At 43.1% G+C, this 27,467-nt stretch overlaps 1 protein-coding gene across 2 annotated transcripts; it reads right to left on the bottom strand.

Moving 5' to 3' along the window:
* Nucleotides 1-11: 11 nt before the first annotated feature.
* MAB21L3 (mab-21 like 3) lies at nt 12-26,694 on the bottom strand. Of its 2 annotated transcripts, XM_063695828.1 has the most exons (8): nt 26,583-26,694; nt 26,281-26,462; nt 25,448-25,700; nt 17,042-17,182; nt 13,755-14,046; nt 10,516-10,694; nt 9,828-10,022; nt 12-5,024 (listed from the first exon to the last, which is right to left on the bottom strand). In XM_063695828.1, the coding sequence occupies exons 3-8, from the start codon at nt 25,493-25,495 to the stop codon at nt 4,791-4,793; spliced, it is 1,089 nt and encodes a 362-aa protein (XP_063551898.1). In that variant the 5' UTR covers nt 25,496-25,700; nt 26,281-26,462; nt 26,583-26,694; the 3' UTR covers nt 12-4,790. The 2 variants fall into 2 exon arrangements, with proteins under 2 accessions (XP_063551898.1, XP_063551894.1); XM_063695824.1 differs by lacking the exon at nt 12-5,024 and adding an exon at nt 7,194-8,123 and having other exon boundaries at nt 26,281-26,692.
* Between the last annotated feature and the right edge of the window lie 773 nt (nt 26,695-27,467).

Genomic DNA, 27,467 nt, shown 5'->3' with positions numbered 1-27,467 from the left:
GGACCCCACCATTTGGTTACAGTACTTTTTTTTTTAATTATACTTTAAGTTTTAGGGTACATGTGCACAATGTGCAGGTTAGTTACATACATATACATGTGCCATGCTGGTGCGCTGCACCCACTAACTCGTCATCTAGCATTAGGTATATCTCCCAATGCCATCCCTCCCCCCACCCCCCGCCCCACAACAGTCCCCAGAGTGTGATGTTCCCCTTCATGTGTCCATGTGTTCTCATTGTTCAATTCCCACCTATGAGTGAGAATATGCGGTGTTTGGTTTTTTGTTCTTGCGATAGTTTACTGAGAATGATGATTTCCAATTTCATCCATGTCCCTACAAAGGACATGAACTCATCAATTTTATGGCTGCATAGTATTCCATGGTGTGTATGTGCCACATTTTCTTAATCCAGTCTATCATTGTTGGACATTTGGATTGGTTCCAAGTCTTTGCTATTGTGAATAATGCCACAATAAACATATGTGTGCATGTGTCTTTATAGCAGCATGATTTATAGTCCTTTGGGTATATACCCAGTAATGGGATGGCTGGGTCAAATGGTATTTCTGGTTCTAGATCCCTGAGGAATCGCCACACTGACTTCCACAATGTTTGAACTAGTTTACCATCCCACCAACAGTGTAAAAGTGTTCCTATTTCTCCACATCCTCTCCAGCACCTGTTGTTTCCTGACTTTTTAATGATTGCCATTCTAACTGGTGTGAGATGGTATCTCATTGTGGTTTTGATTTGCATTTCTGTGATGGCCAGTGATGATGAGCATTTTTTCATGTGTTTTTTGGCTGCATAAATGTCTTCTTTTGAGAAGTGTCTGTTCATGTCCTTTGCCCACTTTTTGATGAGGTTGTTTGTTTTTTTCTTGTAAATTTGTTTGAGTTCATTGTAGATTCTGGATATTAGCCCTTTGTCAGATGAGTAGGTTGTGAAAATTTTCTCCCATTTTGTAGGTTGCCTGTTCACTCTGATGGTAGTTTCTTTTGCTGTGCAGAAGCTCTTTAGTTTAATTAGATCCCCTTTGTCAATTTTGGCTTTTGTTGCCATTGCTTTTGGTGTTTTAGACATGAAGTCCTTGCCCATGCCTATGTCCTGAATGGTAATGCCTAGGTTTTCTCCTAGGGTTTTTATGGTTTTAGGTCTAACGTTTAAGTCTTTAATCCATCTTGAATTGATTTTTGTATAAGGTGTAAGGAAGGGATCCAGTTTCAGCTTTCTACATATGGCTAGCCAGTTTTCCCAGCACCATTTATTAAATAGGGAATCCTTTCCCCATTGCTTGTTTTTCTCAGGTTTGTCAAAGATCAGATAGTTGTAGATATGCGGCGTTATTTCTGAGGGCTCTGTTCTGTTCCATTGATCTATCTCCCTGTTTTGGTAGCGGTACCATGCTGTTTTGGTTACTGTAGCCTTGTAGTATAGTTTGAAGTCAGGTAGTGTGATGCCTCCAGCTTTGTTCTTTTGGCTTAGGATTGACTTGGCAATGCAGGCTCTTTTTTGGTTCCATATGAACTTTAAAGTAGTTTTTTCCAATTCTGTGAAGAAAGTCATTGGTAGCTTGATGGGGATGGCATTGAATCTATAAATGACCTTGGGCAGTATGGCCATTTTCACGATATTGATTCTTCCTACCCATGAGCATGGAATGTTCTTCCATTTGTTTGTATCCTCTTTTATTTCCTTGAGCAGTGTTTTGTAGTTCTCCTTGAAGAGGTCCTTCACATCCCTTGTAAGTTGGATTCCTAGGTATTTTATTCTCTTTGAAGCAATTGTGAATGGGAGTTCACTCATGATTTGGCTCTCTGTTTGTCTGTTGTTGGTGTATAAGAATGCTTGTGATTTTTGTACATTGATTTTGTATCCTGAGACTTTGCTGAAGTTGCTTATCAGCTTAAGGAGATTTTGGGGTGAGACAGTGGGGTTTTCTAGATATACAATCATGTCGTCTGCAAACAGGGACAATTTGACTTCCTCTTTTCCTAATTGAATACCCTTTATTTCCTTCTCCTGCCTAATTGCCCTGGCCAGAACTTCCAACACTATGTTGAATAGGAGTGGTGAGAGAGGGCATCCCTGTCTTGTGCCGGTTTTCAAAGGGAATGCTTCCAGTTTTTGCCCATTCAGTATGATATTGGCTGTGGGTTTGTCATAGATAGCTCTTATTATTTTGAAATACATCCCATCAATACGTAATTTATTGAGAGTTTTTAGCATGAAGAGTTGTTGAATTTTGTCAAAGGCCTTTTCTGCATCTATTGAGATAATCATGTGGTTTTTGTCTTTGGTTCTGTTTATATGCTGGATTACATTTATTGATTTGCGTATATTGAACCAGCCTTGCATCCCAGGGATGAAGCCCACTTGATCATGGTGGATAAGCTTTTTGATGTGCTGCTGGATTCAGTGTGCCAGAATTTTATTGAGGATTTTTGCATCAATGTTCATCAGGGATATTGGTCTAAAATTCTCTTTTTTGGTTGTGTCTCTGCCAGGCTTTGGTATCAGGATGATGCTGGCCTCATAAAATGAGTTAGGGAGGATTCCCTCTTTTTCTATTGATTGAAATAGTTTCAGAAGGAATGGTACCAGTTCCTCCTTGTACCTCTGGTAGAATTCGGCTGTGAATCCATCTGGTCCTGGACTGTTTTTGGTTGGTAAGCTATTGATTATTGCCACAATTTCAGATCCTGTTATTGGTCTATTCAGAGATTCAACTTCTTCCTGGTTTAGTCTTGGGAGAGTGTATGTGTTGAGGAGTTTATCCATTTCTTCTAGATTTTCTAGTTTATTTGCGTAGAGGAGTTTGTAGTATTCTCTGATGGTAGTTTGTATTTCTGTAGGATCGGTGGTGATATCCCCTTTATCATTTTTTATTGCGTCTATTTGATTCTTCTCTCTCTTTTTTTTTATTAGTCTTGCTAGCGGTCTATCAATTTTGTTGATCCTTTCAAAAAACCAGCTCCTGGATTCATTAATTTTTTGACGGGTTTTTTGTGTCTCTATTTCCTTCAGTTCTGCTCTGATTTTAGTTATTTCTTGCCTTCTGCTAGCTTTTGAATGTGTTTGCTCTTGCTTTTCTAGTTCTTTTAATTGTGATGTTAGGGTGTCAATTTTGGATCTTTCCTGCCGTTTACAGTACTTTTGAAAAGTAATCATTTTCATTTTCAAATGTGAATTTTCATGAAAACAAAATCAGTAGTTCATGCTTTAGAAATTTATCTTTGGTATAGACATTTGGGCAAAAACATTCAAAAGTAATAAAGGAGCCCCTTGAGTTGAGAAGCATTACATAAACGCCAGAAAAAAAACCATTGATCTCACCGAGATCTCCTAGAATTCCTGATCGGTTGTGCCACACAGAATATGTTGCCTTGTGGGTCTCTGTGAAATTCCAAATGGGTGGCTCAAGAGCACTCAGTGCCCAGCTCCTGTGTGAGTCCCCAGACCTTCTTCATGCAATTGTTTAAAATGCGGTCAGATCGTGATACTCCTCTGCCTCTGGAGAGGCCAAATGTCACACCTTTGATCTTAGAATAAAATACTGTTTCCTTCCTGGCTTTACAAGGCCAGGTGCTCTGACTCATGCCAGCCCCACCATGCCTGCCTTTGGTTACTTTTCCTTCCCCTTCAACTATTTGCATTTTCATCCTTCAGGGACCTTTCTGTGGACTCTACTTCAACATTCTGTTTATTTCCTTTGAAGCACTTGCTTCCATCTGTAATAACTGTGTGTATTTATCTGTCGTTCATTTCTTGTCTCCACCATTAGGTGGCATCCCCAGGGGGAGGTCCTCATCCACTTTGCTCTTTGCTGTGTTCCCAGTGCCTAATGAGCATTATTTGTCAATGAGTGAGTGAGTGAATGAAATGAGCAAAGGAACACATTGAGCAGTGACAGACACCTAAGGTCACTCCATGCAGATCATAGTACTAGGTTATTTACATAAATATATAAGGAAGTTCCATCCATGGCCCATGGCATGGGAAGCAAAGAGAGGGCTATGGTTGGGATCAGGCCAAGAGTTGTACTTTCATCTTTGACTTACACTTATCATCAAAACCACTCCCCTCCCTGCTTAGAGAATACCAGGGAAGCGGACAGAACATCAGGAGCCACTGACCCACATGCTAAGGAAGCTGGAGAGCAGCAAGGAAGCACAGGCTCACTAACTCATCAGGTGCAATTTTGCGTCAGTGCTGTGGGTACCGATCCAGGATGCAAACACCAGCTACTCAACCAACCAGGAACACTTTGTGTTGATCCAATGCCTTCCCCTTGAAAAGGCGCCAGCACAGTTTCATAGGCACACAGCCCTGCTCAGAGGTAGGCACGTTAACATTCCCATTTTACAAATGGCAGGAGAATGTGCCCATGATCAGTGGGCTGGGCACAGTATTGGCCAGCAGGCTCATGTCCAGACTTCCAGGGGTTCTGTCTCCATCTTCACTGTGAGACGATCAGAGCCTGAACAAGGGAAACTAAGTTCAGAACTGTCACCAGTTCCAAATCTGTGCCTGGGGAAGCCTGATGAGAGCTGTCTCCAGGAGAATTAGCTAGGGCGGAAATGCTTGCTGGGCTCCAGGGAGGCCTGGGCCAGACATCCTGGGGCACAGTTTTCCCCCTGCTGAAGTGTTACTGGTTTGATGTAATTTCCGCTGCCATTCGTGGCCTTTCTCCTAGGCAGGATCCTGGCACCTGACTGAGGAACCATCCAAAGAACAAGGTTAAGCCAGAATAAAATGTCCAAGAGCCTCCCAGGCCGGGGCAACCATCAGGGCGGGCCGATCTGGGGGTTCTTCAGGAAGGTGGCCAGCTTTTGGGCCACAGTGTCCAGTTCAGTCGGGTTGGTGCACTGAAAGAGGTTGCTGTTCCGGACGAAATAGTGTTTCAGGAAGTGCTGGCTCACGCACTTGTGCAGTTTCCTCACCAGGCGCAGAAATGCTTTGCTGAAGACCTGCCAGTCTTTAAAGTGGGGATATTTCTCGCAGGTCCAAAAGAGCACAGTCTGTGGAAGGGAGAAGTGCTGTCAGACATTGTTTCGGGCAATTGAGGAGGATAGCTTGGAAACAATTATTGAGCTTATGTGGCCTTGGAAGGAGGGAGAAAAGAGTTGCCTGGGCAGACTGGATCTACCATGAATTCACAATCCCCAACTTCAGGTGGGCCTTCAGTTTGCCAGCTGGTCTCCCGCACCTCTTCCCTAATCTATTCCCTCACTCTCCTCCAACATTTCCAGTGGTCACTACTCCAGGCAATGTCTTTGCCTCCTACTTTACGGGGAAAATGGAACCCCTCATCCTCCCAAACCAGACAGATCTTGCCTACTGCGGCACCCTCCTCTCTTCCTCCCTGCTTCTGCCTCTTCTGCCTGTGGGGCTGATCCCTCCACAGGGCCCCGGATCCCATCTTCCAGGAACTGTATATGACTGATTACCCTCTTCCTCAACTGCTTTTCACAAGTTGAAAGCTCTCCTGCAACCCCAACCCCACATCTGCCTCCTGCCCTCACTCTTCCCTCTGCAAATCCAGGCTTCTCTGGAGAGTCGGCTCTATTATTTGTGGTCATTTCCTCTCCTCCCATTTCTTGCCTCAGTCTGCTCCAATATGGATTCTTCTCTCATTAATCCTCAAAGGCTCCTCTCATCAAGGCCCAATGATCTCCATGTTTCTAAATCTAATAGGCCTTTGTCAGCCTGCACCTTACCTGACCTTTCAGCAGACCTGGTTCTCTCGCCCACACCCTCCCTCCTGAGCCATCCTTCACTTGACTTCCAAGCAATCTACTCCCTGGGTTTTTTCTCCTAGCATTACAGCGCCTCCTTGGCAGGCTTTTACTCCTTGGCCTGCCTTTGAGAAGTGGAGTTTCTGGAGGCTCAATTCTAGGCCCTCTTCTCCTCTCAGTCTACATTCATTCCTCAGCTCTATGTTGCCTCCACCACAGCAGCAGCAGCTCTAATTCTCACTACATATGAATGACTTGCAAATTTGTGTCTCCAGCCCAGACTTCTCCTCTGACCTGCTTACCATGTATCTCTTGAGTATCTGAAAGTTATCTCAGTCCCAACATGTCCAAACTGAACCCCTGCTCTTCCTGCACAAACCTGATCTGCCTCCAGAGTTGCTTAACTAGCTAGTTGTGCAACACGAAAACCTAGGAGTCGCCCTTCTCCCTTACCATCCCCAGTCAAGTCCTGTAATCCTCTTGTCTAAGTATTTCTCGAGTCTACCCATTTACCTTCACCTCCAGTATTATTCTACCATCCCCCTCCACACTGCCTCCACATCTCACTGGACCTCTGCAGTAGCGATCTCATCAGCCCATCCCTGTTCTTGCCACCATCCAAACTATCACCATCCATACTGCTGCCAATATACATCTACTTCCCTTCTCATCTAAAATACTTCAAGGTCCCATCCTGGCTAACACGGTGAAACCCCATCTCTACTAAAAATACAAAAAATTAGCCAGGCGTGGTGGCGGGCGCCTGTAGTCCCAGCTACTTGGGAGGCTGAGGCAGGAGAATGGTGTGAACCCAGAAGGCAGAGCTTGCAGTGAGCCGAGATCATGCCGCTGCACTCCAGCCTGGGCAACAAAGCGAGACTCCGTCTCAAAAACAAACAAAAAATAAATAAAATAAAATACTTCAAGGTCTTCCCATTGTTTGTTAGCTAAAAACATCATCCTTAACATGGTGTGGTTTATAAGGTTTGGTCCCTGCCTTCCTTTCCAGAGTCATCTTGACCTGTGTCCTCCCTTGCTCTCTTCATGTAGCCACACCAGCCATTTCATGCTCCCTTCTACCACAGAGCCTTTGCACATCCTGCTTCGGCTGCATAGGGCACACTTCTTTCCCTTCTTTGTCCATCAGATCAAATTTCCCTAGTACACCCATTGCACACTCTCTTAGTCATGTACTTCTCATAAGAAGCCGCGACAACAGTAGTAGTTTTTATATTTATGTGATTAATTTTATCATTTCCCCTACTGGATTATAAACTTTATGAGAGCAGTGAATGATGCCTATTTTTATTCACTATTAAGCTACCCAGTACCCAGCAAAGGCTAGCCCATGAGAGGAAGTTAATAAACATTTATTGAATAAGTGAATTAATGAATTATCCATTAATGTTATGGTTTAGATATTGAGTTATTTTTATACAGTCTTTATTTTTTAGAGCAGTTGTAAGTTCATAGCAACTATGTATTTAGATTACATTATTATGAATAAATGAGTTAGAGATAATTTCATGCAAGCGAAGATAACCTAGATACCAGAAAAAATGTTAATTCCTCTTGTTAATTAAGCTTTTATCTCCCTAAGCAAACTGAGGCAGTTAAGCTCATTATAAGCAAGCCAATGTATTTTGAGTGGGTTTTAGGAATAAATAAGGCAATAAAAGATAAGCTTTTGCTTCACATGAAATAGTCTTGGGGCAGAGCCTTTTTGGGGAGAAGGTGAGGGCCTTGTAAGAGAGTGTCAGACTTAAGGTGAGGCAAGGCTGAGTGCCACAGCTTCGTAATGCTGTTTTGCAATCCAACCTCTTCCACTTTCCTCAAAATGAAGATTTGGCAAGGATCCAGCACACTCAAGTCATCATCTGGGATGGTGTCTAGCACCACGTTTATCACCAGCCACATTCATTTCAAGGGCAGGGATGCCTAAATGGGAGATAATTCTGTCTGTGGACTAAGGACGGAAGACCAGAGAAAAAGGCAGTTAGCACTTTCTGTTTATCTTACTCCAGAAATAGCCCACTTAAAAAAAATGTCCATCTTTGAGGATGCCCAATTCTATTGTGCCATGCAGCTGGGTCAGGGAGGATTGAAACAGAGAATCCTTAAGGAGTTGCCTTAAAATCCACTAGGTGACTTAGGAGCCATCAGAATAGAAGTCAGCCCTTGTGGGGAGTACAGATTTGCAAGCAGCCATGGGCTGGGAGATCCATGGTGGCCCCATTCAATCCTGCCTGAAATATTCATGTCACTGAATGGTATTTCCATCCATCTTAATTGAGAGGTAATGAAGTCAGTCGTTAAGGTTATGAGGTTTTGATATGAGATAGACTTGAGTTTGCGTCTCAGCTCTGCCTCTTCTAGTGTGGCCTGTATAAAGGAAAGCAAGAGAAGCTAAATCCACAGAAAGAATCAAAGTATCTTCTGCAAGCACATGCCCTCCATCCAGGAGAACAGCCTGCGTGTTTTTAGGGAAGTGTGCTTGGGACACGTTGAGAATGTTGGAACTCCAGAGAAAAGCCCCAGTGCATGTGAATGAGATGTTAACAGATTCTTCTGCAGGTCAAAATGGACAGGTTATTGGAAAGATAAGAAGGTGAAGCAAGGTTAGTGATTTTGTGTGAAAAAAAGAGAAAAGTTGAGTAAGATGTGAAGCCACTCATTCATTTGCTCAACAAATATTTAATGTGCTACTATGTACAAAGCATTGGGAGAGATAATGGGGGTTTTGTTCACCTTCTCCCAATGAATAAGAGCATCGAGTTAGGTCAGCATGCCAGCTGGACAAGACCAATGTGGTATCTGTCCTTCAATAAGTTACTTTAGAGCAGACAGAGTAACATGGGGCTGGAAGACAGTTTTGTCCATTGAATGAGAGAAGGAACAGGTATGTGAGGAAGGCACCTCACAGATAGGTGACTGCCCCAGGGACCTGTGCTTGCCTGAGTAGAAAGGGAGTCCATCCTTTCTGGGGCCAGGGAGGAGGGCTGAAGCTCCTAGACCCACACTAGCTAGGCTGGGCTGGGGTGTCCTGCAAGAGTCTCCTACCTCCCTACCCCAGCAGGCTGCACAGAGCTGCTACATGAGAGTACACTTCACTCTGTGTGGTTCACAATTTGAGAAAGAGGGAGTCGGGAGGGTGGTCAAAGGCCCCCTCTCCAGGGAGGCCCCCCTGACTGCCCAGTCTAGGTCAGGCTCTGCTGCTCTGAGCCTTCACAGAGCCATACTCCTCCCTTTCCAGTGCTTCCTCACTGTGTGATTGTACACGCACCCACTGGCTTGCCTGACCCATGTCTATCTCCCATGCTAGACCGGAAGTGCCATGAGTGAGGAACCACATCTGTGTCTGTTCACCTTTGTGCCTGCAGAGGTTGAGCCCACAGCAGGTACTGGGGCAGGCCTCTGGCCCAGAGTAATCTCAATAAACACTTGCTGAATGAGTGAGTGAAGAAGGCATGAATGAATGTGTACTGTTGGGTTTAGGGCAAGGAGAGGCAGGGGCTGGCAGAGCAAGGGAAGATCCTTGCCTGGTGATTTGGACCCTGGAAAGAGGTGTGTGGCACTACGTGTGTGGTAACCTCTGTGTTGCATTTCCTGGTCCCCTCTGTGTTAGTGGGTCTGTGTGCATGAGGAGGTGTGCGTAGGCTGCAGTGGGTTTAAAGACTGGCGCAAACATAAAGCCATCAAAGTGTGAGGCACAAACCACATTTTGTGATTCATTTCTGAACCTCAGCAGGGTTTCTGGCACCTAGTGGGCACTCAGGTTGGTTTGGTGGGTAAAATATAAGTGAGAGGGGAGGAAAAGTGGGATAGAAGAGAATTGGAAAAGGGAAGGGAGGGAGGAAATTTTACCCTGGGCAGGGGTGCTGTGGACTCCCATATGGTGCTAGTTTACATATTTCCATAATAAGTAGTAATTTGTTGGATGGCAAATATAGATACTAGAACCTCATCCTGAATTTTTCGCACATGCCACCCCTTCTAAGTGGCTCTGGCCAGGCCCTACAGAGGCCACAGGAGGAATGACCTATCCAAAGCTGCCCCTGGGTCTTCTCCAACCTGCCCCACACTCACCTGCAGATGGTGGGACGTGATAACCGGCCTGTTCCCTGGGCACCAGATGTCCTCTTTCAGGTGCCTCATGACCTGAAAACACTTCCTACGGCAGCCCCCATCTTCATCCAGCTGTTCCAGTAACACCTGCTCAGCACGGAGGAAGCTCAGCTGCCAGTGATAATTTGAACAGGCCAACAAGTTAAACCCAAACGACTGGAAGAAAGAGAAAAATATTGGGAAATAATAAGAACAATGCTCACTGGTGTAGAAAGCCATTTCTGAAGCAGTCCGCTGGTCTGGGGAACTTGTCACCAGGCAGACAGCACATCCTACATGGGGATGAGAAGGGGGTGCTAGGGAGACCACAAGCCACCTTGGATGTGGACAGTTAGAAGATGGTGCCCACTTCCTGGCAGTTCTCCAACTTGAGCATACATCAGAATCACATCACCCAGAGGGCTTCTTAAAACACAGATTGCTGGGCCCTGTTCACAGGGTCTCATTCAGCAGGTCCAGAGTGGGGGCCCGGGAAGCTGCATTTCTAACAAGTTCTCAGGTGACGCTGCTGCAGGGCCCACACTTTGAGAACTGCTGATCTAGTGACACCTCAACTTTCCTTCGGAAACTCATTGGCAGTCAGTAATGCTGTGACTGGTTAAGCTGTTGGCATCACTGCTCTGGCGAGCTGGGTCCCGCCCACTGATACCTTGATGCACTCCACTCTCTCTTGGGAAGGCCAGCGCTGCAGACATCGAGGCCACCGGGCTTTCTTGGACCAGGTGGTGGGGATCTCCACTGTGGGGACCAGCTCCAGTTCCACCTGATATGCAGATGTTTCCACAGCAACCCAAACTGCAGAGCGGTTTCCTAGCAGGCTGACCTTACCTGATGGGAAATGACCAAATGGATATGGAGAAGAGAAAGGTTTGCACATTACAAGCGTTCAAACAAGAAATTCGTGAGCAGTTGCTCTGACCAGCACCTTGCAACTGGTGTGGCAACTTTCACAATGTCTGTAGCACGTGAAGGATCACAATGCCTGCAGCACGTCAAGGTTTTGACATCAAAACCAGATGGTTAGTCAGCTAGCTAGCGTCGGAACATTACTAAGAAGTCTCATTGCTGGTGGGTTTTTCTTTCTCCCCCAACCCCAAGGCTTTTGGGGTACCTTTTCTTTTAAATTAATAGATTCTTTTCAGGAGGATCAACTGAAAGTAAAAGCCATAGAATAAAAAGAAAAAGTGTACTACAGATGCTCCTTGACTTACGATGAGGTCACATCCTGATGAAGCTGAAAATATTCTAAGTTGAAAATGTATTAATACACCGAACCTACCAAACATCATAGCTTAGCCTACTCTACCTTAAAAGTGCTCAGAACACTTACATTAACTTACAGTTGGGCAAAATCATCTAACACAAAGCCTATTTTATAATAAAGTGTTGAATATCTCATGGAATTCATTGAATGGTTGTATGGGTACTCGAAGTATGGGTTCTACTAAACATGTATCACTTTCGCACCCTTGTAAAGTAAAAAAATCATATGTTGAGCCATGGCAAGTTGGGGACCTTCTGTGTTTGCTACTGTAAAATGAAACCTAACTATTTTTCTATATCCTTCTCCATTCCACCCAAATATCTAAATGTTGGTTTTCAGAGTAATGCAAACATAGGGAAGGCTAATGCCATTTTTTTTCCCTTCTTCACCTAGATATTCTGACACTGGTTAGGGACAGCATCAGCCTCCTTATTTATGCATATGCCTTTGGTGAAATTCGGCTTCACCTGTCTTATCTGAGCCTCAGTCTCTTAGATGGTATTTGTTTTTACCATCCATTCAGCCAGCCGAGCCTCAGAGGTATCTGTCATCAGAAACCCCTGTAACCACAAAATACATCAAAGCACATCACAGCCACTGTTTCAGAGGATTCAGTGATTTGAAAGAAGTCTCCATTGCCTCGTTTTCCAATCAGGCAAAGAGAAGAAGAGAAAACTAATGCATCTAGTAGTTTTCCAGCTCACATACTATAATTTCCTCATTTCCAATTTGCTCCTTTTTCTTTCAAAAGGTACAGTTTTTGTTTGTTTGCCTTCATTGCAGATAAAGATAAGCAGTCTTGAATAGATCAGGATCTATTCATCCTTATTTGCTCATCCCAATTCTTGAAATAGATTGGAATCTATTATTTTGCATTTCCTTACACAGAGAAGAAAACAGAAGCACATTAATTGTGTTAGGCTGTTCAAAAGGGAAACATTCCCTGGCCAGGGTGGGATAAAGGGTTTGTCTGCATCTCATCAGAGCTGCCCAGACAGGAACATGACAACTGGCACTTTAGCATTATTCTGAATCTCTGCTTTGCACTTTCACTATGAATAATGTCGCACAGCATAAGAGGTGAGCCGATGCTGCAGCCAGCCTGCCGGCCCACACCCTGCCCTGCAGCTGGTTCTGCTTACAAGGTGTGTGAACTCCAGAAGTGACTTAATCTCTCTAAGTCTCAGTTTCCTCATCTCTAAAACAGGTAGGAAAAGAATTCTTACTGTGTTGTGTGGTTATGAGGATTAAATTAAATAACCCATGAAACTTATTCTACTTAGTAAAAAAATCTATTAAACATAAACTATTACCATTATGGAAATTTTCAGAACTATTCTGTCTAGACAAGCAAATGTATGTATGAATACATCCTTTTATTTTCACACAGATGGAATCTCATATTGTTTAGCAGTTTGGTTTTTCACTTAACTATTTAGCACATGCATTTTTCATAGCTCTGTATGTATGCATGGGCATATGCCTGTTCTTTTTAAAGGCTGCATAGTAGTCCAGGAGGCAGAGACAGCATAATTTAATTTAGTCAATTTTCCTTTGTTAGCCATTTAGATTACTTCTAGCTATTTACTATTATAAAACCTATGGCAGAGAATATCCTGGTGCACATTTCTTTGTGTATTTGTAGAAATATATTTCTAGAACTGGAATTGTTGAATTGTCAAGTAAGCACATTATAAAAATAAAATATAGACAACTTGCCCTTTAAAAAGGAGACACCAATTTACACTTCTAATAACAACATGAGAATACCCATTTCACCATGCCCACTCGACACTAAGCATGATCAAACTTTTCATTTCTTTTAGCTTGCTAGGTATTTTAATGCACCCAACATTAGGTATATTCTAATATACGTTGAAATATACATTAGATGGAATGCCTTTTCTTATTTTTGCAAGCCATTTGTATTCTTTTTCTGTGATCCTTTTTTTTTTTTTTGGTAATTATTTCTATTGGTCAGCTCATCTTTTTTCTTATTGATTTATAAATTAAGAAAATTAGCCATTTCTTTCCAGTTTGAAATTCACCTTTTTGCTTTGCGTGAACAAAAAGGGAGTGTGTGTGTGTGTGTGTGTGTGTGTGTGTGTATGCATATGCCGTACAGTAGCTTAAGACTTTGGAGTTGTCAAACTTAGTCAGTTCTTTATGGCTCCTGGATTTTGTGCTTTGGTACAAGTTAGTGGTTTCCAAATGTGGAATCTCAGCACCCTGTGGTACTGCAGTCAGATGGAGGTGCTGCAGTAGAAATGTGCTAATAAAGAAGACCTGGGGTTTGTGAATAATTTGCTTTTTTAAAAAACAATACGCTTAAGTTTTTAAGCCTGGTTAAGGTGCATAATCCACAGCATTTTATATCTATGCCAGCACAGTAACTTTCTTAAAGCCACAAGACTATTTTGTTAGTATAAATTCCAATCTTCTGTGCATCAACAGCAGGAAAAAAAAAAGCTGATTCATATTATGAAGATTAAATAAATGTGAAGAGCACATGATTATTTTCTCAAATGTAGGCTGTGAGCTGCAGGTAACACCCAAACAGAGGTTTTATAGAGCGAAAGGGGAATGCCAGCAATTACCCTTGCACTTGTTCCTGATCAGCTCACCTGAGAGGTGGCAGGTTCTAATTGCATTTTCCACCAGCTTCCGGAACACTAGGAGGACCTTGGCAGGCACAATGTCTCCGTCGATGTTCACATCTGTCTCATGCCACTGCCACAGGCTCTTCATAAACTGTTCCACCTCCAGCCACTGCTGCAGACCCTCAGGGTCCCGCAACGGGCAGGGCAGCCTGGTGCCCTGCAGGGTGTAGTACCGCCAGTGCTGCTCCCTGGCCTCCCTGTACCCGGCCAGGCCTTTTATTGGGACTGTGACGAGGAACTGACTGGGAGCCAAAACCTAGGGTCAGGAAAGGATTGAAAACAAGCATGAATTCACAGATTCGGGAGGTAACGGAAGTCCTGGGAACCAACCTGTCTCGCCAGGCAGCTCTGTTAACCACTCCACCCTCAGCAGTGTGACCAGATACACGGAGACCTCGACCTGGGTGTTACAAGTGGATTACCTCTTTGTTCTGCTACTGAATCATTGTAAATACTTCGGGCAAGTAAATTAACTTGCTGAGTTTATTATCTCATGAATATACAAGTAAAGACAGTGAACTAAACCAGGAACTCCAGAGGAGACCTAAGGTTTGAGAAAGAAGAATGAGTATGCATTCAGTTCCATGCAGACGCAACACCGTAATTCTAATGCATTTGACCATTTCAACTTCACAGTCACACAGTAAGGTGAGCTTTGTTGCCACTTTCCAGATAAGGAATTCAAGATGCAGAGGGGCTTGGAGATCTCCTCAGGGACACACAACCAGTAAGTAGAAGAGTCAGAATTTGAATTTAGGTCTTTGGACAGCTTGTTCAGTTATTATTTCTCTACCCTGGGCTGGCACTCAGCCAACAATGAATGACATGGAATGGTGAATGTTTTGACACAAATTAAAGGTGGGAAGTAACAGGAGGGGAGGTAACAGATTTTGTAAAATATCTCCTTTTTTTTTTGGCCTGTACTGATGACCTATGGTCAGTGTTCATGACTAACCCTTCCAAAATAAAGGCAAAATGAAAGCTTATTTGTTGAGACAATGTGAGCTGTTGAGATGATTCTAAGCTTAAAGAAAAAAAGCAAACAATCAGAATCTACCTAACCCCTTTCTCCAGGAACCAGTGAAGCAACGACTGGGGGAAAGCAGGCAGACCGGCAGCCAAGAGATAGAACAAGTGGGTAAACAGAGCAGCCAAAGGAGCTTGAACTATGACCATGTCCCACTGCACGCACGCCTTCGGCTGTGAGTCAGCTGCCTCCTCCTCCTGGAAAGCTCTGACCATGGAATTTGGTTAACTCTTGCCCAGGGCCAGTCATTGACCCATTGAGTGGGGAAAGCCCTAATCAGCTCCAGCTGGTTCTGTCTAACTCTAAGAAAACAATAGTTTGATGTTTTAGATGATGTATCCACATGACTTCTGGTACCCATAGAAAGGCAGCTGGATTTAAAAAGAGGAAAAACATCTAAAGTCCCTGGAATTTCAGATCTGTACGTTATTTCAATTCACTTTCATGTGAATTCAAAAGCACAACTATCATGTTATTAGTCATATAAGTGGTGCTTAGTAGATATTTGTTGGGCAGCTTGGGCAATATGATGAAATCCATCTCTACAAAAAATAAAAATAAAAAAATTAGCCAGGCATGGTGGCATTTGCACTTGTAGTCCCAGCTGCTCAGGTGGCTGAGGTGGGAAAATCACTTAAGTCTGGGAGGTTGAGGCTGCAGTGAGCCATGATCGCAGCACTGCACTCCAGCCTGGGTGACAGAATGAGACCCTATCTTTAAAAAACAAGCAAAAAAGCAAAACAAACAAAAACTTGTTGATTTTGATCTAAGTTAAAAGCAATTTTTATGCTATGCTGTAGCTATTTTCAAAACTTAATATGTAAGACATGACATATATAAATGCAAGATATATTTTAAGCTATGAATTCTAAGTGGGACCACTGAAGGAAATTTCCTTGGGTATAGTGCTAAGAAAAGTAACGTAATATCTCTATTTCTAGTCACTGGTCTATGTGTGTCCAAGTTAGATTGGCCTGGGTGGTAGAGTTGGGCAAGTGATATTCTAGCATTCCAGGATTCAGTCTGGTTTTATAATTTTCACCCTGGGATTAATTTCCTACAATCTGACTCTGTTTCAGAATCCATAAATCCCAGAATCTCTTAGGTGGTTCTTGCATCCACCAACCTTGAGATGTAATGGGCCAGCAATGGTCTTTTGCTCAGGTACTAATTCTTTTGCTCACTCATTTATTCATTCATTCCACATACGTTAAGTGTCTACCATGTGCCACACACCATGCTGGGTGCTAGGAACAAAACGAACAGTAAACTTGGTCCTTACAATCAAGGGATGTGCAGTCTGTTGTGAGAAATGGGCCATGAATACATACAAATTTAATACAAAGTGAAAGAGGTAGGAGGCATAATAAAAATCGAGATAACGAATAATGGAGATTCAGAATGATTCAGAATCTCACTTCTCTCACCTCTAAAATGGAAATAATCAGACTGTCTTTTCCACAAGGTGGTTTACAGGTTTAAGTAAGGTCGTTTCTGTGTGTACAGCTCTGCCCTCACTACTGTGTTGCCTGAATGCTGGTGTTACCCATTGGCTTACACTGGGTGGGATTCTTTAGCAGGGAGAGGGGTTGCCAGTCTGCTCCTGCAGCTTCTCAGTGGCACCTCTTCTACTTTCTTCCTTCCCCATCTGCAACCCACAGACTATGACTTTCTACTGTCTTCTTATGGATGCCCTCAGTTCCCTCCACCCCACCCCCAATCTATTAAGTAGGTGCTTAATAAATGAATGTGTATTTAACTGAGCTTTGATTGTGACAGCGGAATGTGCTTTGGAATCAAAAGCCTCTATGTGAGTTCTGGCTTTAGTGCCTGATATGACTTGATCAAGTCATTTGACTTCTCTAAGCCTAGTTTTTCTCATCTAGGAATGTGGGGGATCAAAGGAAATAACATCTATCTTTTTTTCTTTTTCTATAGAGACAGAATCTCACTATGTTGCCCAGGCTGGTTTCAAACTCTTGGCCTCAAGCCGTCCTCCCACCTTGGCCTCCCAAAGTGCTGGGATTATAGGCATAAGGCACGCTGCTGGCTGAAATGACATGTATAAAATGAGACTGTAAATAGTAAAAACTAAGAGTACCTATGAAAACAAGAATTGTTATGAGTATTCTGAGTGAGGCAAGCATCTGTCACACACTGAGATTCACCTGCCCAAGTGTCCTGGCTCTGTTGGTGGCACTTAGAGACAGTGAGACTTGCTTACCTTAATATTTTCATTGTACGTGTCAGAGTAAGGCACAGCTTGAAATCTAATGTCTTGGTTGCTGATGTTTGTGGTCAAATGATGAACGACTTTCTGCACCTCCTCCACAGCCTGGGAAATCTGCTGGCGCCTCAAGTCCACCTGGGTGTGAGAGGGACCAGCAAATGTGGTTATTTCCTCTGTGGTCCCCAAGATACCGGCATAAGAGAGTGAGGAGACAAGGGTACAGCAAGGGGTGACTGAGGGAGTTCAGCTCAAAAATCCTGCCTTCCCAAGATGCCGGGGAGATGAATTTAGGTCTGACTTCATTGAGAAGACACTTGGTGGTGCCTCAATGTTCTTTTCTGTAACAGATGCATTCATTTGATATTTATCTAGGACCTACTATGTAGCAGGTGCCAGGCCAGGTGCTGGGGACACAACAGTGATTAAGACAACAGTGAACAATGTAGATACTTGCCCTCTAGCTGAAAATATAGGAATAAATGTAGATATAATACATAATATATTATATATAATTGTAATATATAATATCAATATTATAATATATAGTGTCATACCTGATATTATACACACAGACACACATATAAATGTGTATATACATATGTATTCCTGTATATATATATGTGTGTGTGTTTGTCTGTGTGTCTGTGTGTGTGTGTGTATAATGTAATATCAAGTATGATAAGTCCCATGAAGAAAAATAAAATATGATAAGGGACTAGAGAATAAAGGGGCAGCTATTTTAGTTAGGGTGGGCAATGGACGAAGAAGACTTCTCTAAAGAGGTGACATTTGAGTGAGGCTGAAGACAGCTTAGGAGAGCAGATTCCATGTTCCTCCTCTGACGTAGGCAATGCTCTAAGGCTAGCAGCGAGGCCACTGTGGTTGGATCCGGCAAAAGGAAAGTGATAGGAGGTGAGTTTGGAAAGGAAAGCAGGGGCCAGATCATCACACAGGGTTTTGTGAACCATGGTGAGACTCTACCATGGTATTGTCATGCCTGCTGCCCATGGTGTGAATATTAAACCGCTTAACATGTATCAGCACCCAGCAGCCTGCTTCCCACTGATGTCATCAGTAAATGATGGTTCTCTTTGCCTCTGTACTCACCCCTGCCTTTTGCTTCTAGACCCTTAAGAAAAGGCATGTTTCTGCTGACAGAAAGTTACCACAGTGAGTTATGAAGAATTGGGAAATTCTCATAGAAAACTCAACACTAATCAGATACTCAAAGTTTAGGGAAATAGATGTTTGTGGGAAACACAAAGGAACTTTTAGTAAACTCCAGAAGAGACATAGAAAAATCCAAATAAGATACGGAAGGGTCTGCAAGTTTTTTCTGAAATGGAGGGGGCACTTTGTCATCTTGCTCAGGAGGCACCTACAAGCTGCTGTCATGACAACAAGACTCTCCTTCAGAGGCTCCTTCAGCCAGGGGCCAATTTCAAGCAATATCTGATACATCTCAATCTAATGCCCATCTATGAATCTTTTTACTCTCTCTGAATTTGGTATAATGGCTGTTTCTACATATTCTAGAGTCATTTTGAGACACCCATAAACTGATCACGACAGCCAGAAAAAAAAGTCCAAGTCAAAGAGATTCCTGTTTTCCTAAACTAAGTCATCAACAAGGCCAGTCACCTGAGACCTCACTCATACTTCTCATCAACCAGCAAGCCAACTTCATATGTTCATAGTATAAGAATGTGACTGTGCACCTATTGTTAGACACGTTGTATATCACATATAGGGTCAGTTCATCAGTAAGTATTTGTTTAGCATGTCCTCTGTGGTGGGCACTGTTACATGCTGGAACACAGCAATGCACAAGATAGACACGGCCATGCATTCACAGTAGTGAGGAAGACAAATGTAAGCACAGAATACAATTGTGGGATGCTATTATGGGAAAAATAACAAATGACAAAAATAAAGGTTTTAGAAGCCAAAACTTAAGGGTCCTATCCAGCACAGGACTTCCCATCTGTGTTGTGATTCAATTCCATTTGAGTAATTTGAGTGGAACACCCATTTTATGCTGTGCTTTGTGCATACATGTTGCCACGAGGTTTATAGATAACTTGACAAAGCAAGACAAATGACCTGGAAATTAAAATCACTGCAATCTAGTGCAAGGTAGAGGTTTGCACAGATGCTATGGATACATAGAAAAAGGATACTTCATCCAGTTTGGAGTTTAGGAGGCCTTTCTGGAGGCACAGTGTGTTGGAGTTGTATCTTGAAAGCTTACTAGGCGTTAGCTAGGAAAAAGGGAGCATGAAAGTTGTTCTAGAATGAGAAAATAGCAGGTATTGAGCCAGGCCTGAGGTGCACAAAGAGAGAATTTGTGCTCCTCATGCCTGTGCAATTGTTCCTGTGATATTTTTAGAACAAAATTGCCTTAGAAGAGGTGGTGAAGTGGGAGAATAAACCGTGAGAGGTCCTGAAAGTAAAGGAAGAATTTCAAGAACAAAGTCAACAGTAACTGCTTGAGTGAGTTAAGGCCCTCAAATGTCCATGGAGTCTGACAGCTAGAATAGGATTGCTGCATTGGGGGAACACTGGGCACTAGCATTAATGGTGGGGAAGAGGTGCACATTAAATGTGGATTAAGGGTGAATGGAAGAAAACCAAGTGAAGACAGAGGTAAGCAACTCCTTCAAGAAATTTTTTTTTTTTTTTGATGGAGTCTCGCTCTGTCGCCAGGCTGGAGTGCAGTGGTGTGACCTTGGCTCACTGCAAACTCTGCCTCCTCGGTTCAAGTGATTGTCCTGCCTCAGCCTCCTGAGTAGCTGGGACTACAGGCACGTGCCACCACACCTGGCTAATTTTTGTATTTTTAGTAGAGACGGGGTTTCACCATGTTAGCTAGGATGGTCTCAATCTCCTGACCTCGTGCTCTGCCCACCTTGGCCTCCCAAAGTGCTGGGATTACAGGTGTGAGCCACAGCGCCTGGCCCCAAGGACTTTTACTATGGGGAAAACCAAAACAACAGGGATGCGAACAGTTTTTTTTTTCTTGCAAAATGACACACAGGTGTAAACATGTTTAAATGCTGAGAGAAAAGAGTCAGTGGTGAAAGAAGAGGTAGCAGAGAGCAAGACAAGTTTGTAAGGATTTCCCACCCAAAAGGAGTCATGCACATCCAAGAGGCCTGAGTGAGGAATTCATCTTGGTGTGGCAGAAAGAAAGAAGGGGAAAAGTGTGCATGCAGATACAGATAAAAGGGTAGGGGGCAGTGAAAATCAGAGAGATTTCCAGTCTGATGTCTATGTTCTTTATAGAATGGGAGATGTTAATGAGCTAAGAGTGAAGTGGAAGGCAAGAGATTTCAGGCGATAGACTGCTGAGATAGCTGCTATAAGGAATGAGAGACTGTTTAGGTACATGAGTAAAGATAACCAGACAGTGTCAAGACTTGGCTGAGGCTGAGTCCCTGAGGCTGTGGGATATCAGTAAGTTCAGTTAGTGAGATCTGCTCCACCACCTCTTAGCCCTCCAAAGGTAAGAGTTGAGGTGCTAAGATTGGAGTTTGCTGGGCAAGAGCTGGAGAAAGATAAAAAAGCAACAGAGGGTTTCAGCAGTGGGCTATATTTTCCAGCCGGAATAAAGAACGGATAAAGCTAGTGGTAGAATAGGGAACATTAGGCAACTTCAGGGACCTGAAGTCTGAGCAGGTACAGTGGAGAAAAGTAATACAAGTGTTAACTAGATAGAACATTGCAGGCAGAGTGGTTGAGAAATAGCATTCTCTAATAGTTAAGTTCTCAGAACGTGTTGAAGGCCAAGACTAGCCTCCTGAATCTGCCAGCCCCACGGATGTAATTCCATAGAACTTGAATGTTAGTAACATAGCAGTGAATATACATATATATATATATATATATGTATATTTTGCTTCCTGAGTTAATAAACTAATGAAAAATTCATCACCATCAAATCATTTTTAAATAGAAGCTTAAGAGTGTGTGTGCACGTGTGTATGTGTGTACATGTGTGTGTATGTATGCACATAACACACGTGAAGAGTAGCCTATTGGAAAAAGTACTTCATTGTAAATCTATTCTACAAACTGTGCCCTCATTTGATGGTGAAACTCTTACCGAGCAGGACAAGATCACACACTCCTGGAAAACAACTATAATCTCTCACTTGTTACACAGGTTATTAGTTCACCCTTATGACCTGTTTTGATTACCAAAGGTGAAAGTCAGAATAAGATAATGCTTTTTGAGACCTAGAACCACAAATTCCAGTTTTAATTTTCTTCCTCCATCACTTCTGCTGCAACTTAGACTCAGGATCTTAGAAATGGAAGAGACCTCAGAAATTGCCTCATCTGGTGTGACTTTATGGAGGACCAGAGTGACAAGGCAGCTTTCCTAACATCACACCGGCAGTTAGATGTAGAATTAGACAGGCTCTCCAACACTTCTTTCCATCACACTTTGCCACACCCTTAAGTACTGATGTACCAGAAGTACTGCCTACCCTTTATCCTCTTCCTGAACCTAAAAATGCCTTCAATTTAAAGTCAAGACTCATGAAATAAGGAGTCCTAGGTCTCCATGTATTTAGGCATCAGCAACTGTTCTGGCATCTAACAAGCACAAAGGGTCATGCAGCAAGGGCCAGACAGTGATGCTCCTGCTGTGGGACCTGAGCAGAAACCTCTTTCTCTAGTTGGTGGGCAGCCTCGTCCCTCCCCACATCTCTGGCTACGCTTCCTGCAATAAGTTCTTACCCACACAGCATCACCGTGCTATTTGGTAGCCCCAGAAGTGATTTGTGCTGGGGGTTTCCAGGCTTAGTGCCAGACACCTCTTGTTACCCTCATGGTGTGACAACCCAGAACCCCCAGACTGTTTCTCTCCACTTATTCTGGCCACACCCTAGACAGATACAGCAAGAAGTTCATTTCAGGGTGTGGAAAAGCAGGCAGTGGGGTTGGGGCAGCTGTACAGTGATCTAAAGAAGGAGGCTCTAACACAAGTAGACACCCACTGCAAGCCCAACCCTGGAATTCCTTTACTGCCTCTCAAACTTTAGGAAGCCAGCAAGATACCAGTTGCAGCCTCAAGGCAGCCTTGAGGCAACCTTGTCACCAAACTTAGTTCATGGCAAAACATGGAAACAAATGTTGTTTGGGCCTTGCTCTTCCCAGGCATGTCTCCATGCTGTCGCAGGTCCATGTCCCATCTTGGGCTGCTTTCCCCTCCTCCTCCTCCTTAACCACAGCATCAGGTTCATTGTTGCCCCACAAGTCATTTGCTGCTATTAATAGCTCAAGTTCATGAATAATTTACTGCTTCAAATATAAATTATGGGGATTTAAGGTTATCCCCTATAATAATATCACTGTGACTCACTTGCATTCCGATACGCTTCCTTGCGACAGAGACAGAGTGGTGGTGCTAAGTAGCATGCCAGGAATGTCACACAGGCCTGATCACACCCATGACCATGCAGCCTGTGTGTATGTCATTCCCAATGAGTGTTACTGAGAAGAAAAGGCTGAGGACTTCCTTCCAGAAAACAAGAAGTCAGACCTTTAATTCCAGAATTGCATGAAATCCAATCATCAGTTAGAAAAATTTCAACAAAACAAAAACTGGCATCATCTCTGTCTTTCAGGGGCTAATAATGTAAAGAAATGAAAAGTTAAATCCAGTGATAGATACTCACGAGACCATAGGCTTTCCACCATCATATCCCTTCCTTTGTAGACTAATTCTTCCATGAATCAAATGCTTGGGTCACACAGAATATTTGCAGCCCCCAAATGTAGCAGAAGCTGTAGCAGCAGCATTACCGTGAAACTAAGATTATTTAGTCCTTCCTGTGTGCAAGGCATTTTATAAGAGTAGGCTCATTCCTGCCTACCCACCATTCTTTAAGGTGGATGCTATGATTATCCCCATTTTATAGATGAGGAAACCAAAGTTCAGAATATTTAAGTAATTTGCCCAGGTTCCCAAAGTTAGTAAGTTACAGAACACAGGTAGCAGCCTTCCAAAGCCCATATTTGTAACCACTGCCCTGTTCTGCCTCCCCAAAAGAAAAAGGTGACTGGGAATGAAATACACCTTGAATGTTTGAACGGGGTTCCCTTAGCCTGGAAGACCTTTCCTATACTTCTCCACTTATTAAAACCCTGCACTTCCTCCAAGGCTTTTTCTCTACTCTTCTTTCTGTAAGACACCTTTCCCATCAGAGCTAATGCACCGTGCTCCTCCAGCAATCTGTTGAAATCTCTACTGCATCCCTTGTGGTCTACCATGCATTCTATTAAGCACTTGCCTGACTGCATGTGAAATTCCCTCCTTCTTCATTTGGGGTTATGTACAAAATCTGCAGATGGGACAGGGCTATCCTAGAGACCAAAACCAAAATTTCTCTTTCATTTAGCAGGCCACATCTCAGGCCTTGGTCTACCCTCAAACCGTAGCACAGTATTTTGCACAAAGCAGGTGCTTAGTATGTGTTTGCAGAGATATAGAGGAGTTTGGCAGAGGACATTCGGCCTTTGGAGTAAAAAAGACGAGGCTGAAACTTCAGTACCCTCTCAATTTAGCTGTGTAACTGTGGACAAGTTATTTAATCTCCACAAGACTCTGTTTCCTCCTCTGTAAAAATGGAGGCAATATGTACATCACATAGTTGTTGATTAGATTAAATGAGATCCTGTATGCACCTTGACCTGTCGCCTTCCACACCACTCTTGCCTTTAACGAACTCTAAAGATATTTCTGATCATATATGTGCAAGATACTCTGAATGTCAAAGGAAAGAAAGGTATGCAAGACAGTGTTCTTCCCTCCAGAAACTTATAAAGAATGAAATGATATGACATGTAAGTTGCCAACCAAGATGATAATAGAAAAGTGTCAGGAGTTAATATACAAACTCATGATCAAATAAATGGTGCCAGTAATACTAATTATAATGGGAGTGAATATGTGGGCAAAATCATTTTGTGCTGGGGTGTCTGGGACTCTTTCTTGAGAAAGTGGACTCTGAGTTTGAAGGATGAATATGAGCCAGAAAAGTGGCGAGGAGGAGCTGGGGCCCTTGGCCTGCTCAGGGCCCAGTTCTTGTTGGGCAGAAATGGGAGACTCAACCACCTACAGGAATGGAGTAGGGGACACACGTGAGAGAGGCAGCGGGGACCAGAAGCAAGTGTCAGACACAGGAGTGATCAGCCTCCTGAGAATTGGCCAGCACGTGCTCTGGCTAACAAACACTCAGCCCCAGCACACGGTTTCCAGGCAAGAAACTGGGACCTGTAGTTGCCAAATATTCTGATTTTTTTCCCCTGGAAAGACAGAAATCTGGATTTCTATGCAAAATCTATTTTGAAATGTTTGTGTAAAACATTAGAAATAATCTACAGGCCAAACAAACAAAACATGAGCACACACTGGATTCAACGTGTCAAACACTGTTTAGGATTTCTGCTATTGGAAATGCAGGGGGAGCGGAGGGTAGAAAGATAGAGCAGTTGAAGTTACTTGAACACCACGCTAAAAATTTTGGAGTTTTTTCTTACAAAAAATACAGGACCCACGAAAAAAATGCCAGCCAATATGTCTTCCTCTTAGAGCTCTCAAAGGGAGGAATTAATGGGAAATCACTTTGTTTACTCTAGTTTTTATCATCCCAGGTTTTCCTTATTTATCTCTCTTAATGGTTTTGCCTAAGAAATACATTTTACTTATCACTATGATAATGATCTTCTCTTTTGAACTTGTAAAGGCATGAAAACTGCAGACCAGTGCCTACTTCTTAGTCAATTTAAATATTTTGGTTTTAACATCAACATCATGCCTTAGTAGCTTCACCCGTAAATGAAAAGGCTTAAACTAGATAATCTTTAAGTTTCCTTCAAGTTCTAACATTTGACATGACCATCTAGACCATCTAGAAGAAATTAAGTTCTTAACTGATGTGTACTAAAAATATAATAATATTTAAAAACCTAGTACTTTCACAGTTTTTAAAAAGCTTTGTTTTAATTTCATTAGCTCTTTTTCCATTACCCCATGAAGCTCCTATTATTATTCCCATTTTACAGAGAAGAAGGCCAAGGCTCAGGCAGGTTAAGTGACTCACAACCACACGAGTGTCAGTGGCAGAGCTGGAGTTCCCCCTCATTCCCCAGATTCCTACTCTCCATTCTATATTCTATACCCAGCATGTCTCTGGGCACCAGACCCTCAAAGAGAAGTAAGGCTGATATATGTTAAGCCCCCAAACATTGTTATGGGTGACAGTCTGTTTTCTGAGGAGCATTTTATGTGTCTTTAGAAAGGGCCTGAGATCATTTCTGGACGAAGGTTTGTTTGGAAGTAGTGTGAATGGGGAGGGGGTTCATGGGAGAGACCGGGTCTGTCCTTACCTTATTCAGTAGGCAATCTTCTAAGTCTCCCACAGTAAGGTATTTCATGGCTTCTTGGTCAGTCCTCAGTAGAACAGCAACTTCCTGTTTTTTTTTTCTCAATGGAGTGCAACACTTGTGAGTAGATAGCACTCCCAGTAATGTGAGTCTCTGGGTACTAAGTTTTTCTGGAAGTGTGTAATGGACCAGAGACTTGCCTTCCGAACCCTTCACTCATGTTTTTATTTCCAAATTGTGAAAATCCATCTGTCATCTTTTGGGAAATTAAAAAAAAAAAAGAATTTAAAAAGAAGAGTTGATAAAATTGAATTTGAGTCCAACCTAATCATACCTTCGTTAGCTACACTGACTGGTTCTTTCACCAGAGAGCAATTTTCCAAATTGTATTTCCCACCCAAGTACTTAAAAGTTCCATCCAAGTCAGAAATACCCTGTAGTTGGCTTCTCCCCACCTTTTATGCTCCTGTCCCAACACTAGATGCACCGTGGAACTCAGTATCTTATATCTCCTGGTCCTTATCCTGTTGACAGTAAACACCCCTTGCTCTCCAAGCCAGAAAATCCCACAGATTGATTTACCTTCTTTACAATAAACAAATAGGAAACTGCCCAACAACCAGCCTGACACCCATCATTACACCCGCAAACAAGTGATCAGGTCTTGTCAGCCAGCGCAGAGCACAACGGTTGGCATTTAGAAAAGCATGCACTCAAGTACGCACAGGCACACACGTACACACAGGCACACACATATACACAGGCACACACACGTACACAGAGTGCACACAGGGACACACCCCCAGGAATGGCTGGTCAGGAATCCTTCTGCTCACCTGCTGACCTTTAAACGTAATTTCCCTCTTCCAACTTGAAAGCTGGCAGTAAAAATAAAGTCAGTGTAAACAGGTCCCTTGAGAGTCGAGGGAACACTCACGTCTGGTTTTGCCAGCAAAACTTATGTTGGAAAACAGCTCAGGCAGTAAATTCCCAGTTGGGCTGGCTGGAGCTAGTTTTACTACAGAAAAAAAAAAAAAAAATTTCACAATGGTCTGATCTCCTTGAAGCTGGTAAACATCACGGAGTCTGCTATCAGATAATCTAAGGAAATTACAGCCCTTCTGGGAGCACTGCTCACTTTTAAACAATGTTCCAAAGGCAAGTGTTTCCAAGCCCACCTGTAAGTGTTGCCCACAAAGGCCACTGCACTATCTGGGGCCTCAGCGTTTGCATATCTTCCCGTACTCTGCCCCAAGCAAAAGCCGCATCAGAGCTCCCTAGCTGCTCTGTGCCCCACCCACGTCATTACCTCCAGCTTTCAGTCCAACTTCTACAGAACTCCTGCCAATGCACAGCCTGATATAAATATTGTAAAGCTACATCCTCTCCAATGACCCTCTGATAGCACCCCTCAAAACAGCCTTGATTTTCCATTTGCTTCTATATGTAATTCTAAATCTCCTTCTTTTGATAACAAGTGCTCCCAAATTTTTCAGAATCTTATTCCCTGGGCTTTTCTTATCATAGTAGGGCCAAACTATTTGTTTTTCACAGACAGCAAGAGCCTCTTTCTCTGAACTTGCAATTTAGAATTCTCTCTCCAGCTCATTTTCAACATTACGAAAGTCCCACTGTTTCTCTCCTGTGCTCATTTTTGTTGTTACTTCTGCTTTCACTGTAATCATTAACTTGTGAGTCCCTTTCCTCCGGTGGGGTCTTTCCTAATGTTCGAGGGTTACCCCAGACACCTGTCATCAGATGCACAAACTTTCATTATTTTTGCACCTGTGGCTGCCCTATCTTGATTGCTCCAGTACTGCAGCTGATCAAAATGTTATGACTGGAATATTCTCTTGCCCTGCGATCCAGCGACAATTGCCGGCTGTGAGCAGGGAAAGCAACCAACAGGGCCAACTGAGCAATCGGGAAACGAAGAAATAATCATGTGCTCAGGGAAGCTACACAGTCCGATTTTACCAGGATGTCATATCCAGGGAATAGGTGTGTTGTGGGGGCACAACCC

The sequence above is a fragment of the Gorilla gorilla genome, chromosome 1, assembly GCF_029281585.2.
Source record: "Gorilla gorilla gorilla isolate KB3781 chromosome 1, NHGRI_mGorGor1-v2.1_pri, whole genome shotgun sequence".
Classification (NCBI taxonomy): Eukaryota; Metazoa; Chordata; class Mammalia; order Primates; family Hominidae; genus Gorilla; species Gorilla gorilla.
This window is presented reverse-complemented; position numbering and strand designations above follow the sequence as displayed.

Coding starts and splice junctions, on each gene's coding strand:
- MAB21L3 (XM_063695824.1), bottom strand. CDS start 25,495: ATGAAATACCTTACTGTGGGAGACTTAGAAGATTGCCTACTGAATAAG. Junction 10,695..13,754: donor TAGAACCTGCCACCTCTCAG/GTGAGCTGATCA, acceptor ATTTCCCATCAG/GTAAGGTCAGCCTGCTAGGA. Junction 8,124..9,827: donor TCACGTCCCACCATCTGCAG/GTGAGTGTGGGG, acceptor TCCTTTATACAG/GCCACACTAGAAGAGGCAGA.